The 14,867-nt window shown below is 37.6% G+C and overlaps 1 protein-coding gene across 5 annotated transcripts in view; it reads right to left on the bottom strand.

Moving 5' to 3' along the window:
• Nucleotides 1-289: 289 nt before the first annotated feature.
• The window catches only part of NEIL3 (nei like DNA glycosylase 3), a 36,404-nt gene continuing 21,826 nt past the window's right edge, over nt 290-14,867 (bottom strand). For 4 of the 5 annotated variants that reach the window (XM_084625396.1, XM_084625397.1, XM_084625399.1 and 1 more), the window contains 4 exons: nt 9,134-9,303; nt 6,735-7,161; nt 2,470-2,644; nt 290-990 (listed from right to left, as the gene is read on the bottom strand). In XM_084625396.1, coding sequence (XP_084481522.1) covers nt 808-990; nt 2,470-2,644; nt 6,735-7,161; nt 9,134-9,303 — 955 coding nt within the window. In that variant the 3' untranslated portion in view covers nt 290-807. The remainder of the gene's footprint in view (nt 991-2,469; nt 2,645-6,734; nt 7,162-9,133; nt 9,304-14,867) is intronic. The other variant, XM_084625400.1, reaches the window with a different exon arrangement.

The following is a 14,867-nucleotide window of genomic DNA, read 5'->3' as shown; positions in this document are numbered from 1 at the left end:
CGAGTCATTAAAACAGATTAAAATATGCATTAGAGAGATTTGTAAAATTATAAAACAAATGTTAGTGTCTTCTACTACAAGTCTAGCCAACAATAGTGAACTCATTAAATATGATTAGATTTGAGTGTACAAATACATTGATCCTCATAACAAACCATTAAACATGGATCTGTATAAATAAAATTAAATAGTGATTTTTTTTCTTAAATTTTATTGAACACAAAATGTTCACCTTCCATTATATGAGAAGTTATATTAAAACCAAATTATTTAAAATATATTGAGAGGAGTTACATTTTTCAGAAATCACATATAACAATAAATATTTGAACATCTGAAATGCTGAGAAATTAACACCACGCCTACATAAGGAACAGACAGACTCCAATCAAAACCAGAAATATTGCACTGACAGAATATTACAATACATCATGAACTGTGACAGCTACACCTTAATGACAGATACATTATTTCCTCCCCCCTCCCCCTTCAGACTAGGTCTTCTCCCAGGAAACTAGCATGCTAATGATATGTTACCATTGTTTAATTTTCAGAATGCCAGATATGTTAATTGCTAATTCTGAAAGATCCTACAGTTAGATAAAACAGCTACAGCTACAAGGAATGAACAGAAAATAAAATTTTCTCTAACCCCACCTCACAGTTTTCCTTTCCAAACAGAATCTAGGCACATTTTTTTATTGTGAAATGTCACCTGAGAATGAATCTCCTAAAATAATATCCTTTGGAGCAGAGAACTATAGTACACACAGTATGAAAAGACCAATGTCACTATAGATGAAAATCTCAACATCCTGGAATAATCTTCATTCCTGGTCCATTTTCTGCCCACTTAAAGAAATCACACTGTTTATCCTTCCCAAAAGGACACACAAAAAAATTCTTTCCATTATTAATCCCAATCTTCAACACTGTCCTCATAATGCAGCGTTTCCCATGATGGCAGAATGGAAACTGTGAGTCTGCCCACTGTAAAGAGAAATTATTACTTTACCATGGGTGTTACTGTGTCTAATGGTCAAATTCCTTTTTATGGACCAATGACAAAAATTCAGATGTACAGGATAAGCCCTCCCACTTGATTCCGCCATGCAAGTGGCAATCAAAAAAAAAAAAAAAGCTCCCCTTAAAACCGCTTATTTAATTTCTTAAGAGTCTGGTAGTTTGACTTCCATAGCTATAACTGAATTTACAGTAAATAAATTATATGCACATAAAACTTCAACTTGGTATTAAAATGCACCTTTCTTCTGAATGATGAGTGTTTCAAATGAATTATTGTGTTATAAGTTCTTCTCAGTGGTCTGATAAGTCGCATGCATAGACCAATAGGTCTACGTTGCAATTTCCTCATTTTACTAAGAATGACGAAGGGAAGCAAGTGCTGTTACTAAGTAGACTAATGGGACATTTGAGAGGGATCTTTCTTGATCACATGGTCCTAAAGCCACCACTCCCCCCCGACCCCATGTACAAACTGCAGTAGAACAATGTGTCTAAATTGACCGCACTCTGGAGGTGGTACACACATTTGCTTTACCCAAGTGATAGCCTCAAGTAACCAAGCATGTGAACTGGGAGTTATATGCCTACCCTGCTAAGACACTTTTGAAAATCCCATTAGGTAACTACCTGCACCTCACCTAAATGCTTTTGAAATTCTGGCCCTTAGTAGCCTAAGTCGCACTGAAAGTTAGTGAGACTTGGGTACTTTTGAAATTGTATCCAAGATAAAATTTCGTTTTTCTATAGTGCTCAGATATAGAAGATTGCAAATATGCATACAGTCATACTCTGATTCTTCAAAGCTACTACAATGGAATTTTTTTTTAATTTTTCAATTACTACTGAACTGTGTACAGGCAAGGTTTACACTCTGAGCTAGGGGTGTGATTCCCCTGCTCTCATTGAGCCATCACAAGTATAAATAGCAATGTAGCTGTGATGGTATGGGTGGTGGCTGCGGAGGTATGGCTTAACCAGACCAGGCACATACCCTCTGCTGCCACTGTGGCTACACTGCTATTTATACTTGCACTAACTGGATGAGAGCCAGCATGAGTATATGTATGCAAGCAGGAGAAGTCACGCACCTAGCAGACAGCATAGATGTAGCCAAAGTGGGATCTCCCTCAGACATTACTTTTGAATAACAGTAATTTTAAAACCTACAACAATCCAACCTTCCTCAGGTACAAAACAAAACAATTGTTAGGCAGAATCTCATCCATTTTCCATGGTACTTTTTTCTATTTAATAAATAGGAAATTATATTAACTTGTGTACATTAGATATTAAGCTGATAATTAATATTTTTTAAAATGTTTAAAAATATTTGAGGAACAAAAGGATTTAGTTAAAGCAAAAAAGGGGGTTTTGACTGATGAATAATAGTTTTATTTGTTTCATTGGAAAGCTTAAAACTAAGGCCCGAGGTCTTGTACTTACTTCAAAATAGTCACACTGAGTCCCTCTGGGTAGAGGACAAGTATAAAATTGTCTGCCCTTGTTTTCTCCCTCCTTTCTCACAACTCTGAGACTGCAGGGGCGGTTGTGTTTACTGCAGCGAGGACTGCCCGCATTTAATGTACAAATACCATCTGTCATGTTAACTCGATGTTCACTGTAATGACAGATTACAATATTAAATAATTTAAAGGGATTAACACCACCAAACCCCCCCTCCCCTCCCCACACACACACACAGGCTTGTAAAACAGAATTGTCAATAATGTATCTTTGCACAGAGTGACAGCTGGATAGAATTTTTTCTAATCCACCCCTTTGGTTCTTTATATATAAAATGGATGGATTTCCCTGACGTTGAATGCTAAATTTAACCTTCTAAAAAAATGAAGTAAATTCCAATCTAAATCTAGAAGCTGTCTTACCTCAGGGCTTTTACATATATACCAGTTTTCCACTATGAATGGGATTTTATCTAGTTTGAAATTCAGGATGTCTTAACAGCAAGAATGTTTACATTTACAATCTTCTCTCAGTCTCTCATGCAATGGAAAACCATCACAAATAGCTTAGACAAGGCCATTAGGGTCTTTACCTACTTGTCCACTTTAGAGACAATTTTCCACGCTCTTTGATAAAAACTACTGTAATTATCCCAATCATATTCCAATAAGGAACTGTCTAGCTGACTGAGCGGAAACTTTTCTTGTAAAGCTGGTAGGGAAGCTTTGTTCTCCCTTACTGTTATTATTAAGAATAGTTGGAGATTATATCTGAATTCAACACACAAGGGCATATTTCTTCGTTACCTACAGTTTAAATAAGGTGAGTTTTCTTTAAAAGTATTTTAGAGAAAAAAGGAATCTGTTTTAACAGATACAGGTTACACGTCATGTTTACGGAGTGGAACAGCCTTCCACTAGTGATGTAAACTGGGGTGAAAATGTAAGATTCATTCATCTCTATCTTAAAGAGCAAAAATCTGACCAGGAAATTTCAGGCATATTATGCGCAACACAAGTTATCTGAGTAACCTTGTGTTCCCATTACCATGTCTCCCTTCTCTGCCTTGACCACCTCAGTTGCTTCCAACCTGTTGCATTTTGTCTTATCAGGGTCTGTGTTTGTTCAGAGCTCAGCCCACAATGTTTATTTTTAAATGGGTACATGTGGGGAACATCTACAAACATTCATTTTCCAACAGAGGTTCATGTTGGAACCTCTGGTTTGGAAGACTGGTGAAAATCACTGAGGAGCCTAATGGTCTCTTTGGATACAATCACATTAGTACAGAAGAACCTCTGACCTAATCCTATTTAAAATATGATTGTTGGCCAATTATTTTGCAATATTAAGGTAATGGGAATATACATATTTAAGCAAAAGGCAGAAGTTACCTTTGGTGTTTGGTCTATAACTCAGTGTCATTTGGTCATTTTTTTAATGAGGTTCCATGAAAAATGTCTTCCCTCTCCCTTTAGGGGGTGATGAGCCCCATGTACTAAGTGCACATGTACTTGCAAATAGGAGGAGTCTATTTCATTAACTTGTTTTCCCATTTAAAAAAAAATACTCAAAGATAACCAAGGAAGGAGGAACCACCACCTGGCAAACAAGTTAAAAGGCACTCTATCAACTTGACTTTTCGTAATGAATTTTCTGCCTCCTGATGATGTGTTATAGATCTTTCAGCAAGGTGAAGTGAATGAAGTAAATTGCTAGTGCAGAAGATCATGGGACTGATCCTCAGCTGGGGTAAATCAGCATAGCTCCACTGACTCATCTATGCTGATTTACCACAGCTGAGTTCAGATAATCATCAAGCTACAATGAAACTGACCAGATGCTAAAAGCTTGATTTTTTTCCAATGGGAATCTGGGTTGCTCAGCACCTCTGAAGTCTGGACATAAGTGCTGTCAAATGCACAAAGTAAACAAATAGGAAGAGAAATATTTTCCCCATTCACTCATTTCCATTTTAGTAATCTTAGATATTTCTCTTAACTAGAGTAGGTCACAAATTTTCAAACAAGTGTGATTTTCAAATTGACTGCATCCCTTGAAGCTGTACTGAAAGATATTTATTTTATGCTGTCCAGGAAAAATTAAACTGAATATGTGTGACAGAACAGGCCAATGTTTAACTTGTGCAATTTGAAGCAGGGTTTATGACCTTGTAGAACCATTTTTATTTTTTTATTTTTTTTTTTGGCAAGTGAATGCAATATAGTATAATTTTGTCCATTCCCAAGGTAGTGGCAGCAGCAACAGCAGCCAAAAAATAAAATGAAAAAAAGAGGTTTTCAGAAGTAGTTTTTTGTTTTTACACCTCCGGCAGGGATCCAAAGATGGAATAACTCCATGGGAAGCAGAACTATCACTCCAACCTTCTCTTAAATTTGGTAGTGAATTTTAACAAAGGCGCTCAAGAGGCCCCTCCATGCCCATCACTGGATGGATTTCTCTAACCAGTTAGAACTGAGAATCTGGCTTTTAAATGTGCAAAATATAATAAAATAAGTGAGCTGTAGCTCACGAAAGCTTATGCTCAAATAAATTGGTTAGTCTCTAAGGTGCCACAAGTACTCCTTTTCTTTTTGCAGTGGCCTGTTAATCTTCGCAATAAAATTAATTCTTGTTTTAAAACAAAACATTGCCTAAATGATCATTTTAGTTTTTTTTTAATCTAAGTAATATTGGTACCGTTATACTTTAATAATCAAGAATGAATGAATTCCTACACCCCAAGGCAATTAAGGATATTTTCATTTTAGGCAAAAGTCAGGGTCCAAGGCCCAGTGGATGTTTGCACCGAATAATATAATTACAGAGACCAATTAACCACAGAGACCAGAGATTACCAGGGAAAAAGAGCACTGGTGGCTAGTTTTATGACTGGTTCCAGTGTTTCTAGAGTAGCCCATTTTCAGTTGCTGTTCAGGATACATTACTGTGACTAGTCAAAGGAAAATGAAACAAACCAAACCAAAGGAATTTGAAATTTATACAGTTCACTTGAATGGAAGTGCCACTGGAAGTATCTATTGTATTGGATGCATGTGTTCTGATTGTGCCCAGTAGAATGCTCATGCTAATCAGAATGGGGCTGCATTGAAGAGATGTTCCTTAACCTCAGAATCTAGCAGCGCTATGTAGTGTACCTAATCTGAAAATTAGAAAAAGAATGTTTTGTTTTTTTTTTTTAAAAAGTCACAGTGTTTGTAAGCTACATTCATTTTTACCTGTGTGGGTCCTTTTATATAATATCCAAGTGCCGGAAACACCCTTGTGAGATAGGGAGATTTCTTCCCAATTTTACTGGGAAGAATCTCCTCATTTTACTGGACTATATAGTGATTGCTTTTCTTTCTGGCCCAGTTAATGTTTAATTATTTAATTGTTCTGGAATGGCTCTAACGAGAGAGACCCACATCATAGTATCCCATAGTTCAATCCCCAAAAATTTAAAGATATTTCATCCCATCTCTTTTAATTACTATCACTATCATTTCTGGAAATGTCAATGGAATGGAAGCAATACTTAAATAAATACTGTTCAAAGTTCTCTCATTACAGTGTGATCACATACTGGGCTCTTGGATGTGGAAAGCACTGGTTCATCCAGCAAAGCATCCAATCACATTGTTCCTGCAATGCTTGCCACTAATTCCTGGCTCTTTGGAGACAGGGTTGCAGACAGTGAAACATGTTTGTGTCAGGCTTTGACATCAATGTATCAGAATCCGCCAAATCAGTGGTTTCCAGCCTTTAGTGGTAATAGATGGGTACACTTTCATCATCATACCCTAATCTTCTTTTGCTGTCTCCTTTTGTTTTTTTTAATCTGTTCTTATTTTATTCCTTTTCTGTGAATTTTTCCATTTTGGCTTTGTTCTCTCCCTCTCCAATCCCCGAACTCTCACTCAACTCTCTGACTTGCCTCATTTCCACTGAATACATTGCCCCATCTCCAGTGCTCTCCAGGCCAATGTTTCCCCCCGGGTTTTCCTCCCTTCTGCCTCGGAGCCTTCTGAAGTTACAGCAAGTACTTTTGGTGTTGCTCAATCACACCAGCACAAGAGAAATAAGTGAATTGGCTTAGGTTCTTAAAGTAAAACATCAAAGGCCAAAACCAAATTTTCCCCCAAACACAGACTTACATTAATTTCCAGTTTGCAAGTTTATTTTTATACAAGACTGATGTACTTTATATGAAAAGCTTGTTTAAGTTTTGGAAAATAACATACCTATTTGACAAACTCACGTTACTTTTGAAATCTGAGGCTGAATGATCAATCTTCTGTTTCTTCTGCACTGGATTAGAAGAATCAGATTGATGGTGGGAGGGTGATGCTGTATTTACTGCAGTGAGTGAATTTGCTGAATGAAATTCATACTTTTTTCCACTCCTCTGGCAGGTGTTATTCTGGCAATAGTTGTAGTTTCTTGGAGAGTCACAGTGAGAATTCCCATCTGGCGTTTGACTATCACTTCTGTCATTTTTTAACGGAGTGAATTTACTGCTGAGATCTGTCAAAACTAGAGTTGTCATTCCAAATGTGGTTTTCCTATTGACCTTTATTTCTGTGTTTGGCTTTCCAAAGCAGTTACAAGGGTACTTGACTAAGCTGCTATTAGAGGCTGTAGAATCTTTATCATTCTCTACCTTTGAAACTTGGAGAAAAAATTCTTGGTCAGCCATTTGTGTGAAAGTATGTCTATAGGTCATCTATAGGTCATCTATAAACTGCATGTATTAACATCCGCCATACATTTATATAGACTACTTCACAGATTAGATATACACAGGATTAATTTTCCTCCATCACAGAAGTTCAGCCACTTTTGGAGTCGAACATGATAACTGTTTAACAGCAGGTAACAGTACTACACAAGTGTAGAATACTGTTCACAAGTGTAGAATACTGTTCACAACTGGAACTCCAGGGAGAAATTAATTATATAAAATTGAACAAATTAAAAAAAAAGGGACCAAGAATCTTAATGTCTATAAAGACAGGTAAATGATAAAGCCCTACACTGGAAAAAAAAAAAAACAAACAAACAACCACTTTACATACTACTTTCTGCAACATGAGGAAAATTTGATTTAAACAGAAAATATGTAATTGAAATTTTGTAGATAAAAATGTTTCACTGAATTAACCAAATCCTCAAGTTCCAGACCTCAGTCTTTGATAATATCGTAAGTGCTACATGATTGGAATGGGGAAGAGGTGGAGGAAAAGAAACAGAATAATCAGGACTTTGTTCTAAAGCCTTAGGCTACAATGCCTTTGTTGCAGAGAGACTGCTGTAAGTTTTAGAAAATCAGCTGGGTGTATAAATTAAAAAAAAAGTTAATTGGCAAATCTGAGTTTGCGGACAGGTTTCAGGTTTCTCACACTGGGATTCTGGAGGAAAAGAACCAGCAAGCTCAGCCTCTGCTGGCAACAGAAATCTGTGCTAGCTGCAGAGATAAACACTTTTCTTCATTCCTGGCCTGGGGAAAGACATCTGTGCCAGCGAAACATGACATAGGAGTCAAAGCATCTTACTCCCCACTACAAAAAGACACCCAGAATGAATTAATAGCCACAGTTAAAAAAAAAAAAAGTATTGTAGAAACAAACATCAGCACTATGATTAAGATTTTCAAATCAACTAAGCAATTTAAACACATTGTCAAAACCAACTAGGGGACTTTAACACACAAGTCCCACAATCTATATGATTCTTTACCCTTTACATTTCTTGCACATATACATAGGAAGCTTAAGCATAGTGTAGAGTAACAGATGCAAGTGTTTTTGAGGTAAAGAGGCACATGCGACTGTGGTGTAAGCAGTCTTCCTTAAAAACACATTTTGTCTTATGATGTAGCTTCTTAGAATACATGTAGCAACCCAAGGATTTTTGAGTTGGGTTCTTAACGTAGGCTGTTTTTCAGAGTTCCCTTTGTATACAGATCTCCTTTTCACATGGAAGAATTGGGAAGGGCTCCCCTGTCCCACATAATGTCTCTATGCAGGCCTATGCAGTAGAGTTGGACCTGGGAAGCGATGGAGCCCAGGGATATCTGCTCTCCACCTCACCATCCCTGCCTGGTACACAGATTTCCAGACTAATCCAGGCAGGAGGTAATATACTTCAGAGCTCTTTTCCCCACACTGTCTGGGTCTCATCCACAACTGCTACTGAGCAGTTTCAGGGAGATCTAGTCAAAAGCAGCATGGCTGTAGTAGGAGCCACCCTGCCTACAAGAGGGAGCTAGCAGAGCCAAGAGTCATCCCTACTCTGAACAGAGTGGAGTTAAGCATACACAGCACTTCATAAAATTAGGCTATTAGTGGGCAAATATTACAGGATTCAAAGGGTCAAATAAGTTGCCCCTCTGTGTTCTTGTGCAAAATCTACACCCATGCAAACAAGGTAATAATCAGATATGCAGTTACTCATGTAAAAATAACCTGCAAGGTTATATTCTGGTTTGAAATTCACTGAAAATCTAGCCTTAAAGTTTGGTTTAAAAATTAAGACTGGAGTTTGCAACAAACATTCTCAATGTACTGGTAAAATACCACTTTCTACAACATGATAATACTGTAAACAGAATACAAAACCAGCACACAAAAGCCATCATTACCTTCAGGCCTTGAAGTCAAACAAACATCACAGATCTTAGCAGAAGGTTTGTTTATTAGAGTGCAGAGAGTACATGTCCACTCTTCTTCAGGTTTCTGAGCTACATGTTCATTAGAACATGACCCCCTGCCATATGCCCAGCAAATTAAGCTTTTTCTAGTTGGCAATTTGCTGTGAAACAAAACAAAACAGAGTTAACCTTTTGTGAAGTTTATTCCACAAATTGATTGCATCCAGCATATATTGGGAGATGTGGGGCTGGAGAACAAGTGGTACCCAGGGCTCCAGCTGCATATCATAGCTTGGATTAGACAGACAACTCCTTTACCCAAAGGACAAATCCTGCTCAATGCTGAATAGGCCAATAAAAAAAAAAAAGGTCAAACTAAAATGGCATCTCAGAGGATCTCAAAGTGCTTTAACAGCCGTTAATTATTATACACTATGTACTGTATCATCATGCTATAGCCTCTTGCAACCAGCAGCAATAAGAAAGAGCATGTAGGGAGGCAGTATCCAGTAGTCCAATTCTTGTTCTCCTTCCCCCGCCACAGTATTCATCAACAATTAACCAAATGGGGAAATTAAAGCAGCAGATTTGAACAAGATCATACAGTGAATCCTTACTAGCGTAAGGAATACAACCTTAATTTCTTTATTCCGTTATCCTGGGGTAGCCACTAGACCACACTACTTTCAAAACAGCAAACTGAAATGGGAATCTAACACTTACAAATAAGAAGCATAAGCATCTACTTACCTTTCACTGAAAATGAAACAAAAATATTAAATATAAAAATCAGTCTTGTACAATATCAGTTTTATGCATACGGCTGAAATAGGTTTAGTATTTAGGAACCTGTTCAGAATCAGAGCATTAAACAATCAAATCCACTATTTTTTTGTCATAGCTGTAAATCCAGATACCACATTCCTGACTCCTGATTGATGTGCCAAGTTGTACATAGATCTTAATTCATCTCCAGAAATCTGACATGCAACAATACTCTTCCCTCTTTTGTTGGTACACTTCAGTACTATAGTGGTGGATGTGAAACAGTAACAGGATTTCAAGGATTGGTATCTGTGATGGGATCCCTGGGGTGCAGCCCAGGACTGTGGGACTGCTGTGTCCCCTTAAGTGTCCAACCTGGGCTGTCTCTCACAATGCTTTGCTAGTGACAAGCAGCAAGCCCCTCTGAGCTCTGCTACCATATTAAGCATGCCTAGGATTGTATTTTATAAATTTATCAATTGTGAGAGGTAAGAATTATTTACTTTTAAAAAGCTTCACCCTCTCTTTCTTCCCCTGATATTACCTTGTGGATTCTGGGAAGCCACTTCAGCAGCAGATAATACAATAGGTACTAATTTTTTTAAAAGGTTTTATTAATGCTGGTAAAAAAAAAATCCATCAAAACTGACAAAAAATTGGGTTTTTGACTAAAAGTTTTTTGCAAAAGTGTCTTTCCACCAGAAATATAGGTTAATCAGAAAACAAATATTTCATCTAAAATTAGAAATTTTTTAATTTGGAAATGCTACTGAGATGCCTCATGGAAGTTTTAGTTAGCTGCTTCATGCCCCTTTCCACTGCATTAGTCCAGTTCCCTGGCCAGACTATATTTTCCATGATGCACCATGGCCAGAGACTTCCCTGGTATATCACCTCTCCTCTCCAAGGGGAGAGACCATATTGCATCATGGGACATGTAGTCAGACCAGGGAGCCTGGTTCATAGAGGAAAATGAAAGCATGAGGCACCCTAACTACGACTCCTGTAAGTTACCATGGCAGCATTTCCAAATCAAACTATTTTTGATTTTGGATGAAGAATTTTGGTTTTTGAATTTTCACCAAAAATTGAAATCGTCTGTAGGGAAAAAAGAACAGCTCTAGTGACAATCTGAGGAATGTGTCTGTACAAAATCTGAATTCTGGTTGATATTATGAAGTTGTTACGATGAAAACTGCTGCATCACGGAATGCATCTAGATTTATGTATCCACCATTGCTGATAAGCCTTTAAAACCGTCCCTCCCAGCCCAGGGACTATAGCCAATTGTTAAGGATGATCAGCACCCCTCCTTCTGGGGAGACCAGAAGAGTAACTGCATCCTAGGGAAATCAGTTCTCTATAACTTCTCTCAGCTGGGGACTAGGGATTTGGAGATTGAAAAATTACCAGCTGCAGAACAAAGACACCAAGGTGGTGTTAAGAAAAGGAGTACTTGTGGCACCTTAGAGACTACAAATTTATTTGAGCATAAGCTTTTGTGAGCTACAGCTCACTTTAAAAAGGACTCATAGGAGGATGACAGAGACCCCTCCAGGAAGTGTGGCCAGGTGAGAGGGAGTGGATGAATCAGAGAGGGCAAGCTAGGAAGAGAAGTCTCAAAGGGCTAGATCCAAAAAGGGGATTTAGATTTGACATTGCAATATTTAACATTTAGGCACCCTACTGACTAGTGGAATCCACGGCCTTGAGGCAGACATGCTCTCTGTACAATGCATTGAGAAAGTCATGCGCCTAAGAATGGCATCCAAAAAAACCAGCCAGATGAGTGTGGAGCTGCCTAACCTAGCCAACAGGAAATGCCAAGGAGAGGGGCAGGTATTAAGTCCCACCCCTCAAAAGAGTCTTATGCACTTATGTCTGGGCTGGAGGGAGGTCCCTATCTCTTCATGGGATTTACAGCCATGAACCTTCTCCTGGAGTTACCTAATTGCTTTCTCACAAAAAACAATTCTGGTAGTGGTGATGGCTTATTATTTTTGCACGGACCTGTGTATTTCTTGTACAATTAGGTAAAGAGCAATGTTACATGTTACCCTATTCATGTGTCCCTTGAAGAGGTAAACTGTGGGCCCAGAACACCCACGTGGTGTTGGAGCTCTGGAAGAAGATGTGTTTAAGCTACAGGAGGAAGCCTGAAGCATCAGCATCCTTCCAGGAGTGGGCAGCTGGCTGTATGATTGTGGCTCTCATAAGTGGGTACTAGACATAGGATCTGCACCCCAAGAGTATGTCTAAGGACCCCAAGACAAGAGCAGTGCCTGGACTCTCTTCAGACTCTTGAGGCTTAAAACACCCAGGGATTCAGTGGTTGGATTTCCTAATAGCAGTCTGGTGAGTGGCCAAGATGTGTGTTTAACTGGATCTGTGACAGCTCTAGGTGTGAAGACTGCTTAGTAATCTAAAATATTTTTATTCTTAGTTCACTGGAATTTTGTCATTTCATTATCTTAAAGACTGAAGACTTGCTTGGATTTGATAAGGTAAAGAACATTTAAAAGAATTCCTTTAAGTCTTTAGGATACTTTAATCAGACTGTCACCTGTAACAAGGCACAATGCTCCCTTCTGGCTTTAAAAATCAGAGCATCTTGGAGCAGTAAATCAGCCTTTTCATAAAATCCTTGACACTTGAAATAAGTGTGTTTTCATTCTGGGAAAGTCTAATAGAAAACACAAAGCAATGGAATATAGTGTGCTCTGACACTTGAATAACAATAGCATTGGGAGAAAAGGGAGATTATTTTGGTCTATGGCTACCTTTACCAGATAGCTTTTTCAAATGACAAATTGTATTGTTGCTTTCTTTTCTTTTACTGTTTCCTTAAAAGCAAAATATTGCACAGCTTTACTTTTATTGTTGTCTGTGAGTCCTAGCATATCAGTTGTTCTAGGAGGGCGATGAGAAAAAAAGCAGATTTTTTCTGCATCATTCTCTGTTTACCTGATGCCACAGAACACAACTCTCACCCCAACCTGCTGCTAGTCACTTCTCATTATAACTCTTTTCCCCCATATTTTCAGAAAGTTATCAGCATGTGAAATATTTATCTTATAGGCTGAAATTTTCTTTGTTTGATCTGTGCTCAAAGGTTTAAAAAAACCCCAAACATACCTTTAGCAAAATCCCTTCAGCTATTTGAGTTATAATTGCCTGAGAAGGTGGTGATGGTGGTGGGGATTTAAATGTTCTCTAATCTTAGCTAAAATTTTTATTTGAATGAAGTCTTGGGTAAAATTTTCAAAGGCACTATAAGGAACTGAAAGCTTAGTGAAAATGAGGCACTTGAAAATTGTATCCCTTGCTCCTCTTGATATCAATGTATTTTCTCCCTTCCCACCTTTCCAAGTAGAAAGACTGCTGCTATCACAATTGTCTAAGCCTGAAAATGTCTCAATGGCACACACAGAGTAAAATTCTCCCAAAACTCATGAGGGAAAATCACAAGCATGATTAAAATAAAGAGTTGTAGATTCCCATGATTTGACAAGGACTGCAAAATTTTGCTCCATTATAATATGTTGTACATTCAAAGTTTTCATTTAAAAAATAAGTTTCTATAATTTTATTCATTATAACTATAAAGCCGAAACAAATTACATAACATACTGCTGCCCAGTTCATTCACTTTTATATATCACAGCCAACCAATAGGAACATCAACGATGTGAATTCATTCCCTCCCTATCCTGTTCAACTCAACAGCGTGTAAATGGCAAAGGCTAACTAGGAACATTTAGCTGGTAACAGTAAGAAGACAGACCAAGATTTTCAAAATTGAGGATTTCAGAGTAGCAGCCGTGTTAGTTTTTATCCGCAAAAAGAACAGGAGTACTTGTGGCACCTTAGAGTAACAAATCTATTTGAGCATAAGCTTTCGTGAGCTACAGCTCACTTCATCGAATGCATAGAATGGAACATATAGTAAGATATACACATACACAAGTTGGAAGTTACCATACAAACTGTGAGAGGCGAATTAGTTAAGATGAGCTTTGGGTGCCCAACTTGATTCAGTTTAAAAAGGGCCCAAATTGCAGAGGGTAGATGCTCCGCATTTCCTAGAAATCTAGCCTCTGTAAAATGTCAAGTTTGGCAAACAAACAAAGGAACAAAACAAAAGAAATTTAATGTAAAACCTATGTCATAGTAAAAGAGGCTGCACAGTTTTAATAAAAAGGTATGAAAGCACAGAAGTTAAGATTTCTACCACCACATTGACTCAGCCACATTACATATCTTGGGTACTTTGTGAAATCTGTTTAAACAATGGGCTCGGCACTGCTCCCCCTTAATATCAATGGGAACAGGATTGGGCTCAAACAATAATATATTAAGGAACAGTTAAGCCAGGTCTTGCTCACCTTACTCATGTAACCAACTATTTACTTCAATGCAACAACTCATCTGACTAAGGACAGCAAGATTTGCTCTTTAAGAAAAACAGGAAGAGAAAACACTACATATGTACATTGTGGCAGGGGGAACTTTCTGTAAGCATCTTCTCTAACGTTTTCCATTTCCTCACTTCAAATATATTTCAGCTGTGAAACCTGAATCTTACATAAAATTCTTTGTTAAATACTTTTACTGTACATTTGTATAGTATGTCAGTTATACTCACATTTTTGAAAATAAAAAAAAATTACTATACCCAAATCTTTCAACCGTAAGTTATAAAAACATCTATTTAAAAAGACACGAAAAGGTTAATGAGTTTATTTAAATAAAATAATGTATTAATTAAAAATTCCTCAAATGCTGAAGTGTGATTCTGTTCTGAAAAGCACTGTGAGCTTCCACCATTATTGCAGAATTATACTATTATCTTTTAACAGCTTCTATATCAAATGGCTTAGTTTAGAAGTAAAACTATTTTCCCCTTAACTGTGACCCCAGTAGATACACCTGGGGTCAGAGTCAAGTAGGGTTCTTTCTT

This window comes from Lepidochelys olivacea, assembly GCF_965140295.1.
Source record: "Lepidochelys olivacea isolate rLepOli2 genome assembly, chromosome: 4".
Taxonomy (NCBI): Eukaryota; Metazoa; Chordata; order Testudines; family Cheloniidae; genus Lepidochelys; species Lepidochelys olivacea.
The sequence above is the reverse complement of the archived record's forward strand: the minus strand, read 5'-3'. Positions and strand labels throughout refer to the sequence as shown.